At 39.7% G+C, this 24,050-nt stretch overlaps 3 protein-coding genes across 5 annotated transcripts in view; 1 reads left to right on the top strand and 2 right to left on the bottom strand.

Annotated features, from left to right (window-relative positions):
* The window catches only part of trmt11 (tRNA methyltransferase 11 homolog), a 15,475-nt gene extending 6,857 nt beyond the window's left edge, over positions 1-8,618 (bottom strand). For 2 of the 3 annotated variants that reach the window (XM_042107648.1, XM_042107649.1), the window contains exons 1-11: positions 8,505-8,618; positions 8,254-8,328; positions 8,065-8,138; positions 7,824-7,905; positions 7,633-7,725; positions 6,864-6,998; positions 5,878-6,034; positions 3,939-4,019; positions 3,197-3,361; positions 2,914-2,986; positions 2,418-2,552 (exon numbers count right to left, since the gene is read on the bottom strand). In XM_042107648.1, coding sequence (XP_041963582.1) covers positions 2,418-2,552; positions 2,914-2,986; positions 3,197-3,361; positions 3,939-4,019; positions 5,878-6,034; positions 6,864-6,998; positions 7,633-7,725; positions 7,824-7,905; positions 8,065-8,138; positions 8,254-8,328; positions 8,505-8,582 — 1,148 coding nt within the window. In that variant the 5' untranslated portion in view covers positions 8,583-8,618. The remainder of the gene's footprint in view (positions 1-2,417; positions 2,553-2,913; positions 2,987-3,196; positions 3,362-3,938; positions 4,020-5,877; positions 6,035-6,863; positions 6,999-7,632; positions 7,726-7,823; positions 7,906-8,064; positions 8,139-8,253; positions 8,329-8,504) is intronic. The other variant, XM_042107650.1, reaches the window with a different exon arrangement.
* Positions 8,619-8,942: 324 nt separating this feature from the next.
* On the top strand, positions 8,943-10,682 carry si:dkey-29b11.3 (actin-binding Rho-activating protein-like). Its single transcript, XM_042107652.1, has 2 exons — positions 8,943-9,121; positions 9,688-10,682. Exon 2 carries the CDS (start codon positions 9,755-9,757, stop codon positions 10,229-10,231), a length of 477 nt encoding a protein of 158 aa, XP_041963586.1. The 5' UTR covers positions 8,943-9,121; positions 9,688-9,754; the 3' UTR covers positions 10,232-10,682.
* An 837-nt stretch (positions 10,683-11,519) lies between these two features.
* Positions 11,520-16,091, bottom strand: hint3 (histidine triad nucleotide binding protein 3). The gene is made up of 5 exons (XM_042107651.1): positions 15,916-16,091; positions 15,614-15,731; positions 13,351-13,420; positions 13,141-13,267; positions 11,520-12,103 (listed from the first exon to the last, which is right to left on the bottom strand). The coding sequence occupies exons 1-5, from the start codon at positions 16,054-16,056 to the stop codon at positions 12,065-12,067; spliced, it is 495 nt and encodes a 164-aa protein (XP_041963585.1). The 5' UTR covers positions 16,057-16,091; the 3' UTR covers positions 11,520-12,064.
* Between the last annotated feature and the right edge of the window lie 7,959 nt (positions 16,092-24,050).

Here is a 24,050-nt window from a genome sequence, read left to right as displayed (position 1 = left end):
AGTGGGCCAGTCACAGTGAATGGGCTGCGCCCCCTTATGGAAAGAACACCGCGGCACAAACAAATGGTTTGGCTGATGGTACCTGGACCATGAAACGGCAACGTTTGAAGTTAAACCCTTCAGGTTCTCCAGGTGGAATGATTTTGCTATGGCAGCTTAGGAGGTAGGGAGAAAGGTGTGAGCAGAGGTCACACAGCTCTTTACATGCTTTCTTACTGAGAGCAACTCGCTGAAGAAGTTGTTGATAGGGAACAGATTGAGTCCATTCCACGAACATCTCCATCCCTGTACAACCGATTCCCAGTCAGACAACTAAATTCCTTTTTTGACAATTTCCATAGTTACTTTTTCCATTCATTCCTGCATATGCCTTCATCTGACTCCATAAGTTGCTATCAGTTGTGTACTTATAATATACAGCTTGTTTTGTATAACCCATGGCCTTAGCTCCATACTCAACCACTTTAGGCCCAAGGAGCAGATGTACAACTGAAAAATGTATGCCAATAGCTTTGCTTGTCAAGAAAACGGCATGGCACCTAACATCCACGCAGCTATCTGTCAACAGAACCACACACATTTGGGTCAGCCGAAATCAGATACCGACGGGACCGAATGGGAGCTGGAATCCAAGCAGGCCCTGGGGTGACGGCGGAGGGTGGAGGTGGGGAGTGTGTGTGAGTGTGTGTGTGCGTGTGTTGGGGGGGGGGGGGGGGGGGATAGTGCTGTGTTTAGTCTGTGTGTTAAGTTTGTCACTGTGGGGTTTGTTCTGGCACTGTGCCCTGAATGTGTCGGGGCCCCAATAGCACGGGGGTCAAGTGTAGCTGCGCCGCAGGGTGAAGAGTTTCTGCGCTGTTCATCAAGCCAGTGTCAGGTTCCTCTCTTGGAAGCCCACACACACACACACACACACACACACACACACACATTCAGACAAACAGACAGACAGACAGACACATACACACACAGACACACAGTTCCTCACACACAAACATAAGGAGACACAGACGGGCTTGTGCTATATACATGTCTTATTTTAAAACATTCAGGGCTGTGTTGCCCAAATATCCCCTGAAGTTAGCATGCTAACAAAGAACAAGTCGCTAGAGTCCTCTCTCATAACGCCACACAGGTGGTGCTAGTGAGTCATTGTAGTGAAAACAGCGAGGTAAAGCAAGGGCGCCATCGCAGGAATAAGCCCACACTGTCAGAAATGGCGTATTACAGAGGCTAAAGCAAGGAGTAAGAAAGCATGGGTATCCTGTGGTTAGTATGAAGTAGCTCAGTAGTAAGTGCATGAGTTAATGTCACTGTTTAGTCCACCAGCTAGTTAGGTCAAGAACTTGAGTGTGTGAAGAACTACAGAGGTCTGTTTTTGTCTGGTAATGATACAAGGGGCAACCTTATGAGCAGTGTTGTCTACAAGAAAGCCTCTCCCAGCTTCACCAAACTGTTTGATTCCTTCTGAGAAAGGAGAAGAGGTAGCGGTGCACAGATGTGGGTAATACCAGACGGTTCTAAAGGATCTTTGGTAATACCAGACGGTTCTAAAGGAGCATTGGTAATACCATGCCCCAAATCTGCTTTGGATGGGGAGTATAAAAGAATTTTTGCTTGCTTGTCATCAGCTAGTCAGGCTTACCTGTATACACTGCAGCTTCTTAAAGTGCGCGCATAAAGGCACCATCATGTACAGAGCTGCTCACTTCCTGCCAACTGTGCATACGTTAAGTCTGAGCCTCTTTGTTTTCTCAAAGCAGATGTCTGCAACTGCAAGTAAGCAGAACACACACTGCCCGCGGGTCTCCCATCTCCACTGCTGGGGAAATTCAGTTTATGGCGGTGGTCTGTGTGTGTGTGTGTCAGAGACATGATGTCAGAACTCTAACACACTCTTTGGACTGTAATTTAGATCTGAGGCTTGAGCTGGCTGCCTCTCCTCCTCCTCCTCCTCCTCCAGTAGGGCTATTCCAGCAGCCCTCTCTCATATGTGGGCAGCTGCTGCCTGGACAGGCCTGTGGTGGAGGCTGGCGTCTGGAATATCCCACCACAGGACACCTGCACTCCCATACAGCTACAACTACATCACACAAGAGCCACACTACACTACACTGCACCGCACCGCTCTACTACAAAGACCTGGAGAGGTAGGCAGGGCTGGGAAGAACAGGATCGAACTGGATCAAACCAAATTTGACTCCGGTGAAGGGTTTACGTGGTCAGCTTTCCACTTCATTCATTCTTCCAAATAAAATAAGTTTGGAGAGTATCCATACAGTACACTGGCTAACCATTCACTTCATAAACCAATTCTTGTTAGATCACAACAAAAATTCCATTTAATTAACTGTAGTTTTCAATAACTGGAGTGAAAAAAAAACTTCCAAAGCTTAAAGATGTGACTGAAAGCTACTTACTCTGGTCTGTAGATTGGCAGCCAGTAAACTAACCGGCCGCCCATTACTAAATGATGGGCTGCAAAGTTTAAGAGGTCAGTGAAGATGTCACTCAGGCGATACTCCATGGACACTGGGACATGGCTCTCCCCACCGCTGAGGAAGAAACACACACAGGCGCAATCACTGAGCGACGAGACACACACACACACACACACACACACACACACACACACACACACACACACACACTGGTGCCACAAACCTTCAGCTATGACAAAAATGCTGATCACAGCCTAATTATGTAGGACACCACTTTACAAAGGTAAGCTGTAGAGTTGCGCCAAATGAGAACAGCAATGAGAGCATCACATCCTTCCAGTGATGGTGCCTCTGTGGTTGGATTTGAAAAGAATAGCTATGGCGCCCTCTGCTGTTTGAGGTACAACAAACATGCCATTTGAGAGGCTTACTGAGGCCCATTTTATATGAACGCAAGGCGAGATGAGAAACTCACTAGTCCTCTGGAGGCTTGATTATATCCTTATGGGAGCCTGTTCTCCGTGTGGATTCCCGGATACCGTAGGGAGCTGACAGAAGAGGAAAACAGAGAAGAGAGATGATCATAGAGGAAATGTTAATGATTATTTTGGGCTCCTCATTAACAAAATGTATGGAACTACAGCAGTGACAGAACTCCTGGGAAAACATCACAGAAACATTTAAAAAAAAAAAAAAAACATTTTTTGGAGAAAAATCAGGTGGGGAGTGGAGAAACTAAAGCTATCCGCATGACATACGGTCTGTGATAATGGCATCGAATAGGTTCACACTCCTCCAAATGGGTTTGGAAGCATCTGAGACCAGGACGTCCACATACTGCCTCTCTGTCCCATACTGGCGAAGGTTTGCCCGGATGTTTTCATCTGGGCCCCTCCACTTCTGGTTCCTCCGGCTGGATTTGCCTACATTCAGGTTCATCACAACACATTATAGGAGTAGATATGAGGGCCTACCCAATTACACTCATTAGAATAGACATGAGGGACAACATATTATAGGAGTAGATATGAGGGCCTACCCAATTACACTCATTAGAATAGACATGAGGGACAACACATTATAGGAGTAGATATGAGGGCCTACCCAATTACACTCATTAGAATAGACATGAGGGACAACACATTATAGGAGTAGATATGAGGGCCTACCCAATTACACTCATTAGAATAGACATGAGGGACAACACATTATAGGAGTAGATATGAGGGCCTACCCAATTACAGCAAACAGTTATTGTGTGCACATCCCACCTTCTGGCAGGTGCAGGACAAAAGAAAACTATACTCAATTGAAAAAATATATAATGTCCGCAACACTGCTTTTGACTCCCAATTATTTAATGCACAACAGGCAACATTTCGACCCTGCTGGGTCTTCTTCAGGCAGAAGATTACACTCATTAGAACAGACATGAGGGACAACATATTCTATGAATAGATATGAGGGACACTTGTGAAGACATATCAAATGGACACATACCTTTTCCGTGGATAGTATTGTAATCAATGTCTGTCCCACAAACATAAGCCCCGAATTGGGAACATGCAACCAACAGGCTTCCTGGAAGAGGGAGCAACAAACAGGATCGACTGAAAACGCTAATAAATATTTCTTGAGACAACCATTTACGTTTGGCTGACAGACCATATCTGAAGCAGTACACAAAAGATCTTCCCTGGGCAAGGAAGCATAATTTGTATGCACTTATCTGCAAGTTATCTTAGGTAAGTGAGCCAGCTCGCCATAAACGTAAATACATAATGGTTTTAAAACAACTTAGTGTTTATATAGAAAACTTGGTTTTCCATTTGTTTAATATGTGTTTGGTCAGTCCTTGAAATTTATTAGATTAGGCTGGCTGTATTTGAAAATAGTTGGCTTAAATTGGGTTAAAAAAAAAAAAAAAAAAAAAAAAAGACTCAAGCACACCTTAAATACGTAAACTTGTGCGCAGGCCACCACACACGCAAGCACACAATTTCATCTTTTGGCAGATGATTCCCTATAGAGCACTAGCAGTTCACACAGAATGTTCCTGCAGCAGGTACCAAAGTGAGAGTGTGAATCCATCACATGTTGTTTTGGCTCCACTGAGGCCCATAGGTATACAAACGATATCTACAGCTCTCTACCGTGGGGTCATAAATGATCCCATCTGGCCAGCAGATCTCACACCATCCATACGTTTGACGGCAGACGTTCATGATAAGGGCCTGCCAACTGGACTGGACACACAGCACGCTACAAACACACACCTAGATTCACCTCAGCTTTTTACAATGCGTAACATGATCGATGAAGAGACATCTTGGCAGATGGATAGATAAACAGACGGCTTTATTGTCCTCTTCTGGAAATCAGTGTTTGGCTTCATGATGGCTACATATTAAGACGTACATATTAAGGCATGATCACAGAGTAGGCTTTTATAGGGATTCCATTGGAGAAAAGCAATTCACTATAACGTCTGGTGTATTATATCACGTCCATTGATTATAGCTAACTGTTGTAAGCTAACTGTTGCAGCATACACTTCACAAACAGAATACTTCAGTTGTGCGCCCATTGTAGCCTGGCTGTTTAAAGTTACAAGAAAACAAAAAAGTCAGAAACCCTCTTTTTTTTCCAAATAGGCTTGGTAAAATTGTTACTCTCGGTCAGAAGATCACTAGCATTAACCTCAACAGCATTGGGCATGTATTTGAGGTCAGAGGCACACAGAGAGCAATGCCCATTTTGGGGCCAAACACTAACCACCCACTCTACTCAGAGTTTTGCCTCCTACCATCAGGGAGGAGGTATATTTTTTTAAGCAGGCCAGGTCTAATAGATACCGAAGATCATTTTTCCCATCAGCTGTTGGGTTTCTTAACAAGTTATAGGTCAACTTGTATTTGTATATCATTGCTTATGTTTACGTTCAGACAGAAACATATTACAATCTTCTACAAGTGTATGTGATTTTACATTTTGAATATGCATTTATTATCTCATTAAGTATATTTATACTGGCTACTTGCTGTGAACCAAATTACCCATAGGGGACATTAAAGACTATCCTATCCAATCCAATCCAATCTAAGTACAACACATCAGTTGTTAAAATAGAAATGTTTTTTTTTTTAGAAAATGTATGCTCATTTTGATTCTAATGCCAGCAACATGTCCCAAAAAAATTGGGACAGGGGCATGTCTACCACCTCTTCTGTCATTCGGAAATGAAGAGACCGGATTACGTGCAGATGAGAGTTGCAGAGAACTAAGTTTTGAACGCACACATTACATTCAAACAACACACCTGGGCAACTCTTGGCATTCCCCATCCCACTCTATTTCTCTCTCCCATTCACTTCCTGCCACTTTTCACTGTCCTATATGAATAAAGGTTTAATGTGTGGTCATGGAGATTCTTACTCACCTGTTCCAACAAATGGGTCACAGACAAGGTCATGCTGTTTGACTTTGGCGTGGTTTGCCATTATGAAAGATAGCCCTGCATCCATACTGGTGTTCCCAATAAAGTGCCTCTTCTTCACACTGTGAGAGCGGATTAGATCTCTTTGGCCATCTGCAATCTGAGGATAAACAACAAGTCAACAACCATGCACTTACATCATTAAACATTTATCGGAACGCCCCCTATTACCACCAGTCCCGTATTTCCGTCCTCTTGCGTGTATGTGTCACTTAATATTAATTTCTATACAAACCAAGACGGTGGATTCCTAAAGAAACGCAAGCACCCACACCATATCTAAATGAGCTATGTACCAAAAATGACATTTTGCCGTGACTCAAAGAGCTGTAAACAGTGTTGTATGGCTGCGTGTACAAATCCGCTTGGAGCTCCAGTGGAATTTTGAATTGCGACGAGAATTATCGGGCTAACCGTTGATGTGCCTGTTAAAGGGTGGAAGTAGACGACCCACCAGACCAGCACTAAACTCCGAGCATGGTACACAAAATCGGATATTTCAGGCAGTAAGAACCAAACCAGATTTTGTTCAAATCTACACAACTATGGCTACTGACAAATGTAAGGTTCATTTCTCAAATGCTATTTTGAAGTATTAAAAAACATTGTTGGTTTAGAATTTTTGAACGAAATGGGTGATAATTGGAGGTGTTACGATATTATGCTAGTTTTGTAAATATGTATGTGACACCTTGTTACAGTATATGACTCAATGTTACAATATATGATACAAATCTATAAAGCAAATTCAGATTAATCTGACTTAAAGCTTTTGTAGCTCATCAGTTAAATATTGTGGAAGCATTTACACAAGGTCTACTCATAGAGACATTCATTTCTCCCTGAAATGATGGTCTTCCTCCATATAATATGGATTCAAGTGAGGCCCTCAATAAAACAGTAGTGAGTCAATAACTGATGACACTCACCCATCTGCCAAAGTACACATACAAAGGTTCCTCAGGGATGTCGTTGGGGTTAGTGCCATAGTCCTCTAGCAAGCAAAACACATGATCTGCGTCCTTCAGGTTTACTTTCCCTTTAAAAGGAAGGAAGTCCAATGCCTGACGGTAAAAGATTTCTTTTAAATTCCAAGAACACTGTAATAATGCTCAAACAAGACTGAACAATCAAAAATCAATGTATGACAGACAGATATATAGATATGGTTGTTCAATCTAGGAAAATTCTTCCTCTGCTTTTGACACATTTGTAGTATGTGAACATGAACACACACACACACACACACACACATAATAGAAGCAGTGAACACACAGTGAGTAGTGAGCACACAAACATCCAAAGCAGTGGGTAGCCATTTCTGCGTCGCCCAGCGCTGTTCAATCGCTGTGAAAGCGCTGTTTAATCACTCATACTGTCATAAGCATAATTAGAACATAAAGAGTATCCTTTACCCTTAACAACAGACGTTTGTTAGTGCCAAAGTGAGGAGGAACTTGCCATTTGTGTTTCCCACATTGCTCAACATTGCAGTGACTATATCAAATCTGGACTGAACTTGCACTGTCAATCATATAGAGCTAGTCAGATGATGAAAGTCACAAACCAGTAAGTACAAGCATATGTAAATATAATATAATAATGCATCACAGCAACATTTCCACCACACTCTCGCTGGAATTCTCGCTTTTTGGAGGTGTCCGTGTGAAAGCTGCCTTAATAGTTTAACATACTTACATCAATTTTCTTTATTCTGTCCTGGAATACCAATGTTTTGTTGAAAGTGTAAACATTAATTTTGTAAGTTGATTCTTCTAGAAGAAAGGGCAACTGTAGGGAATGACAAAACGGACGTCAGAATACAACAAATCAGCAACAATGTATCTTTATGTACCTAATCTGTATGACTGACTACTGCAATTACGTACCATGCTCTCTGTTGGATAATTTAGGAGTGATGATTTCAGTTGCTCGGTCGTTCCTCCGTGACCCCATAATTCAAAAGCTGATCTATAACACAAACAAAAGTTATCAATGTAATAACAGAACGGTGTCTGTCGATGAGTTAAAGTCTTGATTTGAAAGGTAAAACAGACACGCTGACAGATAAACACATGACATGGCAGCATTCCACACATTGAACTGGAAACAGCAAAGGCGTGAACTTACTTGGCACACACAGTTCTTCCCATTATGTTTCTTATGTCATCCTCAGATAAGCCGTTCAATCGCCAGAAGGGAGACTAACATTACAAAAAAAAAACAAAGACAAACGACACAGACTGTGAGAAAACGCAACCTTATCGATACTGTACATTACATTTCTTTTGCATAGTCCAAATGAATAAGAATAATTACCAAGCCGACCTTCTCTTTAAAGTTCTCTGATGGGTCGAACGGCTTCCCAAGAATAGACAGCAGCGACTTTATCTCCTGAAAATGTTAAAAGAGATTAAACAAATGAGTTGACACTTTATAATAGTACATCTGCCAACGCGCATCAGAAAGCGTAACTTCTGGCATCACAAATGTACTCAAAACACCATTATGCAGCATCGACCTATCACATAAGAGTGAAAGACTGCAAATAAAAGCAATAATAATCATACCGGTAGTCTAAAATCAACATTGTCGTGGGCTAAATGTAATAAATATTGTCGGCATGTTCGACTACAGTACAGCGCCATGTTAGTGCGGACTGTAAATATCGCCTACGAGAAACTTCACTCTATAAAAAAGGTTCCTAGGCTATTTATTCCATATTGTACCACACGTCTCCAAAATGTATTTGGAAAAAGTGATATACCATATCGATATACAGTATCCTAGACTCGTATCTTTCACATGATTGAATGGAGACAATGTGTAGAAAAAAATAGAGTAAACTAAAGTTTTGAAAGTATTGTAAAAAATAAAGTACATTTTATTTTTAACAAGTGACAGGCATCATCGCCTAAATATAGGCTATCCCTTAAGCTGATTTACATGAAAACCTTGCCAGTCACGGCAGAGACAAGGATTGGATCCACTTTACTTCTGTGGCCATTATCCATATGTGTGATTGGCTCACTGAGGAGTCGCTCTCTTTTCCCCGATCCGCTTCAGCACTTTGCCACAGAGCGACCGAGTAGCCTACGTTACACAGCACAGCAGCAATGATAGGCTATGCATTGCAGGACATCCAGTAGCTGGCTAAGGAATTATTGGAAAACAAAACACCAAAAAGGTAGGGCACACTTTTATTGTACAAACGTATTCATAGCCTATATAAAGTGTAGACTTCATGTAATTGATAAGTGTAGTATAGGCCTACTCAAGTGCATGCATCAGGAAGAGTTATGAATTATAAATGTATGAGAATGTATATACAGCAAATAAGACTTTACTTGGCTTAGGCTACTCCGCAACCTTTAGATAAAACGTGATGTCTCTGGCCACTGTTGGCCTTCTCCACATTCCTTTGCCTTTTATGCACAAAATCTGTTAACAGCATAACAGAAGCCTACACAGTACACTGTAGTTAGGCCTATTTATAGTTTCGAGTGAGGTTACTAAAAGCATAACATAGGTTACTGCAATAGGCTACGAGGCTAGGTCTTTTTTTAATATTCTTCTATAAGAAACATTACTCCAAAACTATCAGGTGATGAATAGGCATGTAAATGACACTGATCGTTGTGCGAATAAAAACTACTTTCAAGGACGCACTGACGCAAAACCATTTTGGTAACCTATAGGTTGGTAGCGCAGTAAACGCTGATTACAGAACTTTCTCCGTTTTCCTCTACACAGAAATGTGAGCAAAAGTGAACGAATGATGTGTGGTCTCTGTAAGATGCACAGCTGAGGAAGCGGCACCATGGAAACAAATGATGCACCTGTGCAATATGACGATAGAGCCGATGCTTGCGTGGTCTCCGTTAAGGGCTTAACTGAGAACTGGCAAAAGTGGTCTACTGAACACCAGCAATACCAAAAACACAATCCTTTCAGCAATGACACAGCTACAGTCACTGTGCAGCTTCACCGTGGCCAAGAGGGCTATGGTAAACCACCGGAGGGCTCCAAGACGGAGCAAAGAGGCAAAGACGCTCAGTCTCACATCTGCAGAGAGGTGGAGGAACTGAGTTCAGTGATTAAGGAAATTGGCCGCCCCCGCGAAGAGGACGGGAAAATCACGGTGGAGTTTGGAACGCTGTTTGAGCATTATGTTACCATCTCCAACAAATTAGTTGGCGTCCTGCTGCGCGCGCGGAAACAAGGGCTGGTCCACTTCGAAGGAGAGATGCTTTGGCAGGGACGTGATGACCGCCTAATCATTACACTACTCCAATGAACACGAATATGTATGGCCTAAAGTTGTGAAAATGCACAACGTATTCTGATATATAAGAGATTACAGGTTGCATCTCAAGAATGAAAGTTATAGAATGAATTGATAGGTCAGGTAGCACACGTTTTGAATAATGCAATGCTTAAGTAAAATTCCTTAAAGTATTAAAACAGCAGAACAAGCTATGTATGACAAATATGGTGCTTAAGAAAAGTGTCCTGTGAGAAAATTCCAGAATAATCTTGAGAGAACTCTTTAACATATTGCCAACATCACAGTAGTGGGAAAAGAAGTTCATGTCTTTAGAAGTTGTCAATTCTTGTTTGACTGTTTTGAAATAAATGTATTCATAACCATGTCTGCAATACATCAGTTTCTATTGTACTGACTTTCACTGTACTGATGGGATCACTGCATTGCCAAATTTCACACTGCATTCAGTTGTGCAATATTAGCAGATACTAAACCATAGAAGTGTATTCTCAGGCTGGATATGAACGGTCTCATTCTCTGTCAAGCTGTCTCATTAAAAGGAACTTGTTATAGGAATATGTTTGGATTATTATGTTACCACTTGGTGTGCATCAAAACTGATGGTTAAGTTGAGAATGCTTTTTAATGAACACATGCATTCATTGTATGTACAAAGGAAAACAAACTCTTACAGGATTGTAATGCAAACAATGTTATTTTACATCCCTCTAAACATTTTGAGCAATTTCTGCTATTATAATAGTGACACGCACAAATTTGGGGTCACTTGGAAATTTCAATTCCACTCCATTATAGACAGAATACCAGCTGAGATCAGTTGCATTGTTTTTTTTATTTATTTTCAGATTACATTATGTGCTTTTATAATTGCCAATGTTTTCTCAGTTAGCCTTTTAAAATTAGATCAGATTAGTAAACAGAATGTGCTTTTAGAACATCGGATGAATGGTTGCTGATAATGGGCAATGTAGATATTGCATTAAAGATCAGTAATTTCTTTCTACAACAGTCGAGAACCCTTTTACAATTATATAAGCACATAATGTAATCTGAAAACTGCTGCCCTGATGAAAAAAAAACAATACAACTGATCTCAGATGGTATTCTGTCTATAATGGAGAGGAATGGAAATGTCTAAGTGACCCCAAACTTTTGACCGGTAGAGTGTATGTGTGTGTGTGTGTGTGTATGTATATATATATATATATATATATATATATATATATATATATATATATATATATATAAAATCAGATTAAATACATCTTCACATTTCTCTTTCGTGCAAAAATCACAATTCAAGATGGACATGTTTTTAAGCAGCTTAATGTATAGGAATCATCTTCAGTAGCAGAATTATCAAGCATAACTAGAATGACTGGCCAGTGTTTGGACAGATGCTGCTGATGGCATCCGTACCATATCCGTAGGGAAAGTCTATTTTGTAAAAGATAAGTGGTCACCATAATTGATTGTTGGTGTTGATTTTTGTTATGCTCATACACTTATTCAATCACAATGCTTATGTGACTTTATGACCACCATCCTTCCAAAACATCAGTGCTATTGTAATACTGAGGTTTTATGTAGTGTTTTAGCACTTTCATAAATTACAATATAAAAGGATAAAAGAGCTGCATGTCTGATATAGCTCATTGGCTTGAGTAAAAAAAGACAAGTGATATGATTGGTTCACATGAGTTATCTTGAGGCACTTGCATAACTCACACCTGCTTTCCTTGACTCAATTAGGAAGTGTTTGAGAAACACTACAGTCAGTTTGTTCATCAGATTCAGATGACCACATCTAGCAGCAGCACCAAGCCTTCCTTTTCAGTTGACCTAACCTAAGGAATTCAGTCTCTGGATCAGCTGGTCTGCCTACGGGAGACAAAGGGAGACAGGGTTACACAAGGGCTGTTTCTATGGAAACATTGTTGACATCATGCTGCTCTGGCTATGTGAGTACAATGACATAATGCATTAGCACATCTTTGGACAGTAGTCTTAAGCAATTATAATGTGTCGACGGCAAATGATGAAGGTAATTTCTCTTTTGCACATACCAGCCTGATTTTCCAGATTCACAACTCTGTCAAATCATTAATATGAGACTAGTAGTTTTGTCATTAATTATGATAGATAGGAACTCATGACGTTCATTCATTAGCTCTAACTCGCCACTTCGAACAACAGCGACATATACATCCCTAGTTCAGTGGCCCGTCTCAGCTGTCTGACCGCCATGCAGGGAATCTCACAACACTCTATTGTCTATGCTGATTCTGATGACAACATGGTTTGTTTGAATGGCACCTTTTTACGCCCTCTGCCAGTCAGGGAAACATGCAACAGCGGTTAAGAACAATCAATGTTTCGATCCTCGTCACTGCAGCCACTGCCACACACACACACACACACACACACACACACACACACACACACCTGTGCCAAAACCCAGCTCAGTGACTGTCAAAGAAAGAAACCAGCAATACTTTTATTTTGAAGCTTCAGGCTAAGTAAATTAGGGAATTTGTTATCCAAACAGGCACAACTGCAACTGAGTGAGGAGCTGACAACATCAAAGCCATGAATCCCACACCCAGGTAGCAAACATACTGATAAAAAAAGAATACTAAAACTATAAGCTATTCCTATATACTCAATAACAAAGTGGGCAAATGTCTACCAAAGTCTATACGCGTTGCTGGAACTGAGAACCTGGAACCAATTTGTTTCTGTTTGTATGGCACTGTCGATAAGACTAGATAAAACCATCTGCTCAGTATGACTGTAAATTGCTCTACAAGTTAACTTAGATTGCTTCAACATCAACATTTTAATCTTTAGATTTCATCTTTAGTCTCAAACCAGGAAACACTTAAAGTATTCCCTTCAATAAAGGAAGGCCTACTCACTGTTATAAACCAATAAGAATCCAGACGGTAGAAGATTCTGGACATGAAGCCCATCTGGCTAACCGGGGCCAGCACATGCAGATGTAGATGTGTGACAGAACAAAATGGAGGCCAGTGGAATCCAAACCTGAAAAGTATGACAATTTAGACACATTAATTCTACTGAGAGATCCAAAAAAGGTTTTTAGGACTGTTGGCATTTCACTATACCTGACATCACTGATATCTGTGATGTTGTTCCTCTGGAGTATCTCCTTCCCTGTCTCCACCATCTTTTCAACTGATCACACAGGACACAAGATTGAGATTTTCAACAATCAAATAATAGCACCATGTGTATAGTCCAGAACAAATTGCAACAGAAGAATCCCAATAGGGGAAAGTTTAGAAAAAGACCTAAATATACCCTATTAATGCGCCTATACAGTATTTTTCTCACGCAAATAGGGGAAACAAATTAACCTTAACATATTACCATGAAAATTACTGAGTTGATTACTTACATCAAGACAAACAAAAAATGTATTATATGTTTTTTGAAATTGTTTGTTAACATGGGCAAACAGGGCATAATGTAATTATGTATAGGTAATATATAGGCAAAGTAAGGTCTGACCCAAAACTGATTGCAACATTTGACAAACAAATTGTCCAAGGCATGGAGGAAGATAATACATGTCTTAACTGGTATTATATCTCATCTAGAGGGTATATGCTTTTAGAAAATATATAGTTTAGGGTGTTTAATCTGTTTTTCCTGGACAGTATAGGCCAAAATGCATCCACTTTAAACTAGATTCTCCTTTACAGAATAGAGGGCAATGTATTGTGCATGGCATGGAGGAAGATGGGAAATGTCTTAAATGGTATTATATATCCTCCAGAGCTTTCAGAAAAGATATAGTTTAGGGTGTTTAATTTGTTTCCCTTAATAGTGCAGGCCAAAATGTATCAGCTGTTTCCTTGATTCGCCTATACAGAATAGAGGAGTATGTGTTATGCATGGTATGGAGGAAGATGGGACATTAGTTGATTGATGACCCATGCATAGGCATGCATTGTTAATTATTAATCTTAAACTATATTTATTAGTATAGCATGCACCTTTTTGCCAGATGTCACAACAATAGAGTCACCTTTTTGGAGGCTAACTGCAGTTATCCCATCGGCACCCTTCTGTCAAATTTGGACATTATCATGTCCATCTTCAACTTTGCCTTCACAATTTTCCTGCATTCACTAACATAAACATACTGTGCTGTCTGATTATTGTTTTAGACAAAATTGTGCAAAGTAAAGGGGCATCATACAGGCCCCTCTGATTGGACAGACAGTCTATCAGTCAACCCCTGGGCAAGAGGTCAATTACAGTCTTGGAAAATGATGGACTGATACTTTAGTGTGATATACTGTATATGTTTCAGTGACCTCTGAATTGGATTAAACACCAAAACCACTTTCCTAGGCTGAATAATGCTTAGCTATGTGTTTGTACAGCTTGAACATTGTGAAATACTTACATGCAAAAACACACTGGCTCTATTTAAAGAGTCAACAACCATTTCCATTGATTCAAAGGGCCAACATGTAAAAATAGACACCAATTTTGCAACAATCCAGTCTGAAATAAGCCAAAGAAATTCACTCTTTGAAAATAAAAGAATGTTCCTCAACAATGCAAGATTCTAAAATTCCATGTGAAGTTAGATAAAACTAGGGTCAGATATTCTTTAGAATGTGTATTCTACAACATTCTAATTACAGTTGTCAGTATTTGCTGAAGAATAATGCATAAAACAACCCTCATTTTAACATTTCACCAACTGGATTTTCATGGTCTTTTACTATGGTGTTTAGATTACCAATTGAAATATAGAAATGTGAAAATAAATTCTATTGCAATTAGTTTTGGGTCAGACTTTACTTTGCCTGGACTATTTAATGTATTATTAGCTCCGTTGTGGTATTTATACAAATTAGCTATATGTAATTACATTATGCCCCGTTTCCCCATATTAACAAACAATTTAAAAAAACTTGTTTTTTTTTAACATTTTTTGTTTTATCTTGATGTAAGTAATCAACTCAGTAATTTTCAAGGTGATATGTGAAGGTTAATTTTGTTTCCCTATTCACGTGAGAAAAATACTGAATAGGCGCATGAATAGGGTAGGCCCTATATTTAGGTCTTTTTCGAAACTTTCCCCTGGGTTTCTTTGGGGCTTTTTTCCCTTACTCAGGACATACTGAGGATACAAAATCAGTTAAGTTTGCTTCTGTTGCAATTTGTTCAACCTTTTTTCATAAAATGACTGGACTAGTAGGCTAAACTTAAAAAATGTGCCCTTATTAACAACAGAAAATGTAATTGCTTTGCTACTAAAAATATTTCTAGAGTCGCAGTCACTGGGCAACGTTCACATTATTTGAATATCAGTTGAAGAGTTGAATATCAGGGCAGTGTAGACCTTACCAAGTGCAACGTGCTCTTTGCCAAGTGATTTGCAATTCCCTACATGTCTGGTAGGTACGACCAGGTAGTGATGAGGTGCTCCGGGTTTGATGTCTCTAAAACACGATATCTCCTCGTCCTGTATTTAAGGCAGGGTAAAGGTATATGAAAAGCTACATCACAGCGCAAATACATTTTAGTACATATCACTGATCACAACTCTGCAATCCATTTCAAATAAACTAGTAATGTTAGCTAAACTTGATACAGTAGCGTGTACAGTTAGTAGCCAGGTGCTGCTTAAGCAATATTGTGTTACTTACCGAGTACAGAAGCTCGGTACCCATCTCCTTGTTAACGACTTTACAAAATATACACTTTTTGTCATAGCCATCGTTTGGGGAATTGCTACATTTGTCGACATTTGTTGCACTTGAACCAGGGGTACCTTCATTTGTTGCCATCTTGGAAACGCCTTGTTATCGATAATTCTTCTGCACCGAACACTTTGTCGCACTATACTCACAGCGCCATCTGTAGGCGTGGTGGCAGTCAAGCTTCCTTCTCAGGACACAAACACTGCGACTGGACAGACATGTTAAATGTCTTTACTTAATTTTCCTTAAAACTTTAGTAAAGTAATGATAGTATCGTAGTACTTAAAACCAGCAGCGAGCAGAGTGGGCATTCCTTTAGAATTTGCTTGTGTGCAAGGGGGCAATGGAATGGAGATCCTAATTTGGTGAGCATGTGGCTTAAGACCATAGAACTAGACCTTACATTTTTTTCACGTTTCCCCAGCAGATTTCCCACAATATTGTGTAAATGGCATGTAAGTAGCATATGACATTGTAGCATTCATGTAGACATGCGATGTTTAATCAAATAGCGATGATGGTAGCCTAAAGCTCCCTAAATTGGCTGTTGTTATGGCTAAGTTAGGCTATTTTATGTAGGCCTAGGCCTACACAAATCAACCCCCCAGCAGCAGTGGCAGCAAAAACTGTCCTGTCCTGTTAATACCCATCCACTTGAATGGTCTATTAATCTCCTTCATTATGAAGGCCACTCTGTTGATTCTCCATGCTAAAAACCCATAATAATGTATTAGATATTTATCATCAATAAAGTAAATGCTTACAAAGATCACCACACAGCATACAGTAATAGGCCTAGTTATTTTCAGTGTCACATTTAGAATTTTACTCATGCCATACTTAAGCAAACTCATTAACCATACAGACAGATGGATTTGCTAATGTTTGGGGATTGTTGAAGTCATGTTTAATTTACAGACAAGTTGATTGTTTAGACAGAGCTGTCAGCTTTGTTTCAGCATTGACATTCTTGAGGGTGTTACTGTACAATGGCAGGTCAAGAAGGCTCCCTGCACCATTCAAAAATTGTGAAAAAGAACTTTATTATTAGTTTAACAGTTAAATTGAAAACTGAATTGTCCTCAGGCGACTGCTTCAGAGAAGTATAAAATAGGGAGAATGTTCTTCGTGAATTTGTGTGAAGCCTCTGCACCGCCACAGCGCCACATTAAGGCCTGCCATATACATTACAGTGTTTTCGCTCGTTTTTACCCGAAAAAATACCTGTCGTTTTCGTGTAGACATGGCCTCAGTTAGGGGAATTGACTGGGCTCTGGTCTGTGTGGTAGGGTCAGTGGGATGAACGCTGCCAGGGTCACAGGAGAGAGTTTGGAAGTACGATTCGTAGTGGAGGGTCAAGTGAAAACAATTAATGTTGGTGCCTGTAGGCCACCTTGAATCCATTAAAAAATTGCATTAAGAAGGAGTCTGTTGAATTTATGTTAATTTAAATCGCAGGCCTAGTCATAGTTGTGCAGAAGTGATTTGCAGATTTGTTGTTATTGGCAATGAGAAGACAAAACATAGTTTCTTATGTTTATGCCAGCACAGCTTATTATGGTCTTTGTAGTTATATTATGCATTATTATTCAGTGAGCACTTTAAAGCCTTTTGAGAATATTTAAATTCCTCCTGCATGTGGTTTTTATTACTTTCTAAAACTACCTTTTTTGTTTTGGTGTGCTTGAATTTCCCCTTGGGGATCAATAAAGCATCCATCCATCCATCCATCCATCCATATGTTTGATGTTGTAGAATGTTGCATTATGAGACATTTGTTATCTGCCACACACAGAGAGAGATAGACAGAGGGAGAGAGACACAAAGGGGAAATAAAAGTTAATGGTCTGGGGTGGTTCATATAAGGATAAATGGATATTTTTAAAATCCAGGTAGTCTTTGTAAAATGTTTAGTTAGCAACAAATTACTAATTATTTCTACCTCTATGGTTTGTCACTGAGGATGATGGATGAAGATACCGGTACTAGCACAAATGTGAAGTGATATTAACAGCTTAGCATTTAAGCTTGTCTGTACCTTAACTGTCTTGAAGCTCTTTACATCTCCCCCTAAGATCTCTTAAGGCAGATTAAGGTTGTGTCTTGGGTATCGCTGACATGTCCATCCTCAGATGCCATTATGTGCTTGGAACTCCTGTCATTCTTATAAATAATGCAAACATAGGTCATTCTCATAAGGGGCCCCTACAGACAGAGGGAGACTCTGGGGGGGTTGTTCAGCAGGGAACTGTGATGGTAATTGTGATGACAATTAAAATGCATACATATACAGTGCCTATAAATAGTACCCCTCACCCCGTTGGATATTTCTCTTTTTACTGCTTTTGTAAATAGAATCTTAATTAATTTCATTTGGCCTTTTACAATTGACAAAAATATCTTCTTTATTGTCAAAGTGAAAACAGATTTCTACAAAGTAATGTGAATTAATAAAAAAATATATAAAGCAAAACAGGTGATTGCATAAATAGTCACCCCTTTCAAGTCAGCATTTCTGAGATGTACCTTTTGCTGCAATTAATGCATGGATCCTGCGTGGATAGGTCTCGGTTAGGCTTGCACATCTGAATAATGCAATTTTACTCCAAAAACTTTTCAAGTCCAGACACAGATTTTCTATGGGATTGAGGTCTAGGCATTGACTCAACCACTCCAGAACATTCACCTTGTTGTCTTTAAACCATCGGTGTAGTTTTCGCTGTATGCTTTGGCTCATTGTCTAGACTCTAGACTCTAGTTGGAAAGTAAATCTTCTCCCAAGTCAATTTCAATTTATTGTGATTATAGAGTGCCAAACCATTACACATGTATCATGGCGCTTTACAGAATGGAGGCAATCAGAGAAAAAGGAAAGAAAGGAAGAAAAGAAAAGAAAGAAAGAAGGCCCATGGGTAACAGGGGCGAGGAAAAACTCCCTAGAATTGGAGATACATTGGACATACATATAGGAAGAAACCTCGGGCAGATCCACGACTCAAGGGCCTGACCCATCTGCCTAGGGTCAATACAGGACAGTAAGGTCTGTATACATGACAAATGCATATGATAGTCAGGTGCAGAGAATAGAACATGGTGTTTAAAGCCCCTGAGGTGAAAGTTACAAGAGGTGGGATGATTACGTATCCGGTATTATACGTAATAATGCATTAATCCTCATTTAGTGACAAAGTTCAAATAGTCCAGCGTAGGGCTGGGCGATATGGCTGAAAACTGTATCATGATATAAGTATTTCATATCAGTCGATATCGATAATTATTGATTTTTTTAAAATCTATTTCAGATAAGGACCAGAAGGGAAAAAAAGGTTCAATTTAAACACTTTTATTTTAAACTGAACCTTTCTCTGATTTGAATCACCTCAGTTATCAATCAAAGCAAACAGGGAAAAAAAATAGCAACACAATCATGAAAAACACTCAAATAAATAATTGTGCACATAAGTCTGAATGAGCAGCACTGGTTGAAGCCTGGAAATATTGTAAACAAAGTAATTTGCTAGTTTATCATAGTAAGTCTACTGGTTAGACTGTTCAGTTTCCCCACGTGTGTTTACGTTTCAAATGAATATTTTTTCTCCTTGGGACAGGCCCGTTTGAGTCTTGGAAAATACTTTTCCATTTGCATCGGGATTAAGTTGATTAGAATTTAGCAGTCAATTTGAATGCAACAGTTTTGAACAAATTCGTGCAGCGTGCTAATGATGCTAACCGGATTTAATAGCAATTCAGTCTTCTTGCACGATTTTGAATGTTTGGATAACAGTAGCCTACATGCGCATGCTGAGGAGGGATGCACCTAGAGAAAGAGAGAGAGCGCGCACGGGGCAAGGACTCATTGAGAGTCTGTGTTGAGGTAAGGCCTACTTCTGTCTACTCTGGTAGAGTTGCACATACTAGCTACAATGCAAGATATATTTAGCCTATTTATTTATGGACAACATAAGGCGGGAGGTATGTGTTGTTTTTAATTATGGAATGTTCTATCGAACGCATTTTTTATTGATATCGATTACATGTCTATTGCGATACATATCGCTATCGTTTTATCGCCCAGCCCTAGTCCAGCGTTGGAATTGTCCAGGGAAGGGAGTTGTCAAGGGGCATGTGGTGGGTCGGCAGTCATAGTTCTCTTGCAGACTGAATCAGATTGTCCTCCAGGGTTTCCATATATTTTGCTGAATTCATTCTACCTTTACCTTTCAGTGTTTCCCAGAAAACTGAATTCCATTTGTGGTGGTTGGTTTGCAGAATTAACTTGAATGCGACAGTTTTTAACAAATTAGCACAGCGTGGTTATGATGCTAACCAGATTTAAGCACAATTTAGTACAACTTGGAAAATCATTGTGTGGTGGTCAATGTTGATATTGTGGTGGGCCGCTACAAATAAGTCAATGTATTGGAAACACGGCCTTTATAAGGCTTCCGGGGCCTGCTGAAGAAGTATCCCCACAGCATGATGCTACCACCACCATGCTTCAAATGGGTGGGATGGTGTGTATTGGTGATGTGCAGTGTTTGGTGTTTGCCAAACATAGCATCTAATCTGATGGTCAAAAACGTACATTTTGGTTTCATGAGACTTAAGAACCTTCTTCCATTTGACCTCGAAGTCTCACATATCTTTGGGCGAATTTTTGTCAAGATTTAATAACAGCTTTGCCACTCACCCATAGAGCTTTGACTGGTGAAGAACTCGGGCAAAAGTTGTTGTATGCATAGTTTCTCCCATCTCAGCTGCTGAAGCTTTTAACTTCCTCAGAAATATCATGTGCCTTGGTGGCCTCCCCATCACTATTCTTCTTGAACTCAGTTTGTGGTGACGACCTGCTCTAGGCAGATTTGCAAATTTGCCATATTCCTTACATTCCTTAATAATGGATTTCACTGAACTCCAGGTGATGTTCAGTGACTTGAACATTGTTTTTGTGTATCCATCCATTCACTTATGCTTTTCAGTAACCTGTTGTTTGGAGTGTTCTTTTGTCGTCATGGTGGAATTATAGCCAGGAATGTTGATTAACCAGTGACTGGACCTTCCAGACACAGGCATCTTTATTTTACTATAGTACACATTCACTGCACTCAGGCGATCTCCATTTTACCAGAGCCCGTCTTCCTATTAGACATTCTCTGATTTTACTAATTGTGAGACTACTAGCACCAATTGGCTGGACCACTGTTGATTTAGGTCAGTCACTTTAAAGGTCTCACCTTATCGTTTTTTCATTAATTTTGCAGTGGTCTGTAGTATTGATGAATGCCCTGTGAGCCGGTTTTGGTGAAAAAAATGCTGTCCTGCGTCTGTTTCATGCTGTTCTAGTTTGGTGGGGAAGGTGGGCGGGGAGGAACGACTGGATTTTGCCTCTAGTCATGAATATTAATGACATGCTAATGAATTCACCTCTGATTGGCTAACAGTACTGTGACGCTTCCTCCAGTGCATCCTCATCCGATTCTGCCTGTGCTATGCTCCATATTCAACTTTACAGTGCTAAAACCTGGCTAAAACTCGAGTCAAAACTGTTGCACAAAATGTCTTCGGAGATACAACTTCATGTGTTTGATCCTAATATTCGAGTAGGAAGAAGAACCGCTTCCTGATCGTTTGTCGGTGAACGTTAGTTTAATAGAATGGTAACAATTGCCTGTCAGCTTAAAATTTCTCCTAAAAGAGGTAAACGTTTGTGACAATCGTCATCTTGCTTTCAAGTAATAAACAGTTGGAAACGTTTTAAAATAAAGACCTATTTCTTTACACAGTCAAAAGTCTTTGCAATCTTCCTAGTAGATATTTTACTTCACAACACAGGTAAGCACCCTAAATGCAGTTCAGCCACTGACCTAGCCTGCTAATGCTATCGGAATAGCTAGATATTTATGGTTTGAATTCCATGATACTATCATTGAAAGACTACTTGGTCATAGCCCAATATATATATATAGATCTAAATGCAAACACGCCTACCTAGCTATATTTTGCTGGAATTGTACCAGAATGCCTACAGAAGCAGAGAATGTGTGCTGCAAGACTTCTCCGGTAATGAGAACTATGGCTTTGATAGCCTGACAATGGCAGAGGTTAGCCTACAAGTTGTTTTCTGTCACGTATGACAGAAAAAGTAGCCTACTATAGTATTTTGGGACTAAATATTACAGTAATCTTATAGGAATACTATATTTTTTGGACATACTATAGGTACTATAAGACTACTATAGAAAAACTATAGCGGTTACAGGATATTATAGTTATTAGTAGTACTTTTACAGTATGTCCCAATTATTCCTGTAAGATTACTATAATATTTTGTCCCAAATACTATAAGATTCCAATACTACTTTTTTGTAAGGGGATTGCTCATGTGGTTAGAAAAATGGGCAACACCAGTACCCCTGTTGTCTGTATGACCCTGTACCCAGGATTAGAACCAGTCTGCCTTAGCATAATGTACTCCCTTCAAAATGCACTAAGTAACTAACTAACACAGGTCAATTTTCAATAAATAACTTTATTATATTTACATACAGCAGTACTCAAAGTGTGGTCCGCAAGCTATCTCAAGTGTTCCACAAGTAGATGTGGTAAAATATAATAGAGGAGTTGTTTGCAATATTACCAACTTGTATGTAAATCCAAACAGTTCTGCAACACTGATGTAACCTATGCCAGTTTAAATCATATGAATCCTCTGACACCATAAGCAAGGTGCAAAGACAACAAGCAAGGTGGTTCAGTGAGAAGGCCTATTGTGTAATATACTGTTGAAGTAGGTCTACCGTTTTTTTTTTTGCTAGGTGGTCCGTGAAACACTGACAAATAGTAATATTGCAGTCTATTAAAATAATGCAAACACAAAACAAGAACATCCAAACTATGCACAGAATTAACAATGTCCTCTTTTTGCCAGACGATGCAGACATCTGGCCTACAGATCCTTTGTAAGAAGGTACTGGGATTATTTAGGGAAAAAGGTCTGAGTTGCTGTTTCGGCTTGTATTGTCCTGGGGATCCGAAGGGACAACACACAAAACACATTCGTTGGCTGTGATGATTCTATTACATTGCTCTTTGATTGCGCTGGGCCATAGGTGGAGCCATCAGGTGTTATTGTGGAGATGTCGCTTTAATCCTCCTCCTCCTCTTGATCAACCCGAGGTCTTCTAGCTGGCCTTGGATGAACAGGCTTGATGGCAGTAGAGGTACAGTAGCAGGCCCCCATGCCCATGGTGTATCCGAAGTGCTTGTATCAATACTCATACTTTTCATGAAGTATTCTGTTTGGGTACCTAAAGTAAATAAATGTGTATTACTGTCAAGTTACAAGATACTAATAGTACACAGGACATTCACTATCTCACACAAAACTGTACTGGCACAATGGAAACAAAAATATTTTAGTGACTGTGGTAAGGTGTATAATTTACTAAGTAGCACACCCACAAGAAGACATTCGGTAATATCAATTCTATCTGTTATGCAATTCATGGGTTTCATCAGGTCCATTTACACAGGTGTATTAATCAAGCACCATGCAGTCTACATTCATAATTGAGGTGCTTGATTTTATACACCTGTGGAAAGTGACCTGAAGAAATCCATGAATTGACTTTCCCAAACATTGACGAGCACACAAGAACCTGTATTAGCCTACTAGAAAAAGACTTATAGAAACTAACTAACACAACAATAAAAGTTAGATCACAAACCTTTGCTTCTAACGTGATGACCTAATGTAGGCTAGAAAGCTGTGTAGCCTGACATGAGGATGTGCTCTGGAAGACATACAAAACACTAAGTAAACAGCAAGTAATCAAACAAAACATCATTGTAGGCCTACAAAAGTCAATGTAATAATGGCAAGAAGACATAAATTAGACTGAAGTGTAAATACCTGAGCTCTAGTGATAGCAACTTAGCCTAATAGTGCACGGGTATTGTGTTTTTGATTTTCCCTGTTTAGACTAGAACAATACCCGTACTTAGTTGAGCATAAGATATTGTTGCTAATATTATTATTTGTGGTTTAACACTTAAGTTAGAAGATTATAGGTTCAACAAGC

This window comes from Alosa sapidissima, chromosome 10 (genome assembly GCF_018492685.1).
Source record: "Alosa sapidissima isolate fAloSap1 chromosome 10, fAloSap1.pri, whole genome shotgun sequence".
Lineage (NCBI taxonomy): Eukaryota > Metazoa > Chordata > Actinopteri > Clupeiformes > Clupeidae > Alosa > Alosa sapidissima.
Note: the sequence above shows the minus strand (reverse complement) of the source record. Positions and strands in the feature narration are given on the sequence as shown.

Bases quoted from the DNA above. Each gene is read 5' to 3' on its own strand.
- si:dkey-29b11.3 (XM_042107652.1), top strand. From the start codon at position 9,755: ATGGAAACAAATGATGCACCTGTGCAATATGACGATAGAGCCGATGCT.
- hint3 (XM_042107651.1), bottom strand. From the start codon at position 16,056: ATGGCAACAAATGAAGGTACCCCTGGTTCAAGTGCAACAAATGTCGAC. The intron at 13,421-15,613 runs GTAAGGTCTACA...CTGTGTGATCAG, and splicing joins CAAAGAGCACGTTGCACTTG to TTGAAAAGATGGTGGAGACA. The intron at 12,104-13,140 runs GTGAGTAGGCCT...TGTCTCCCGTAG, and splicing joins ATTCTTATTGGTTTATAACA to GCAGACCAGCTGATCCAGAG.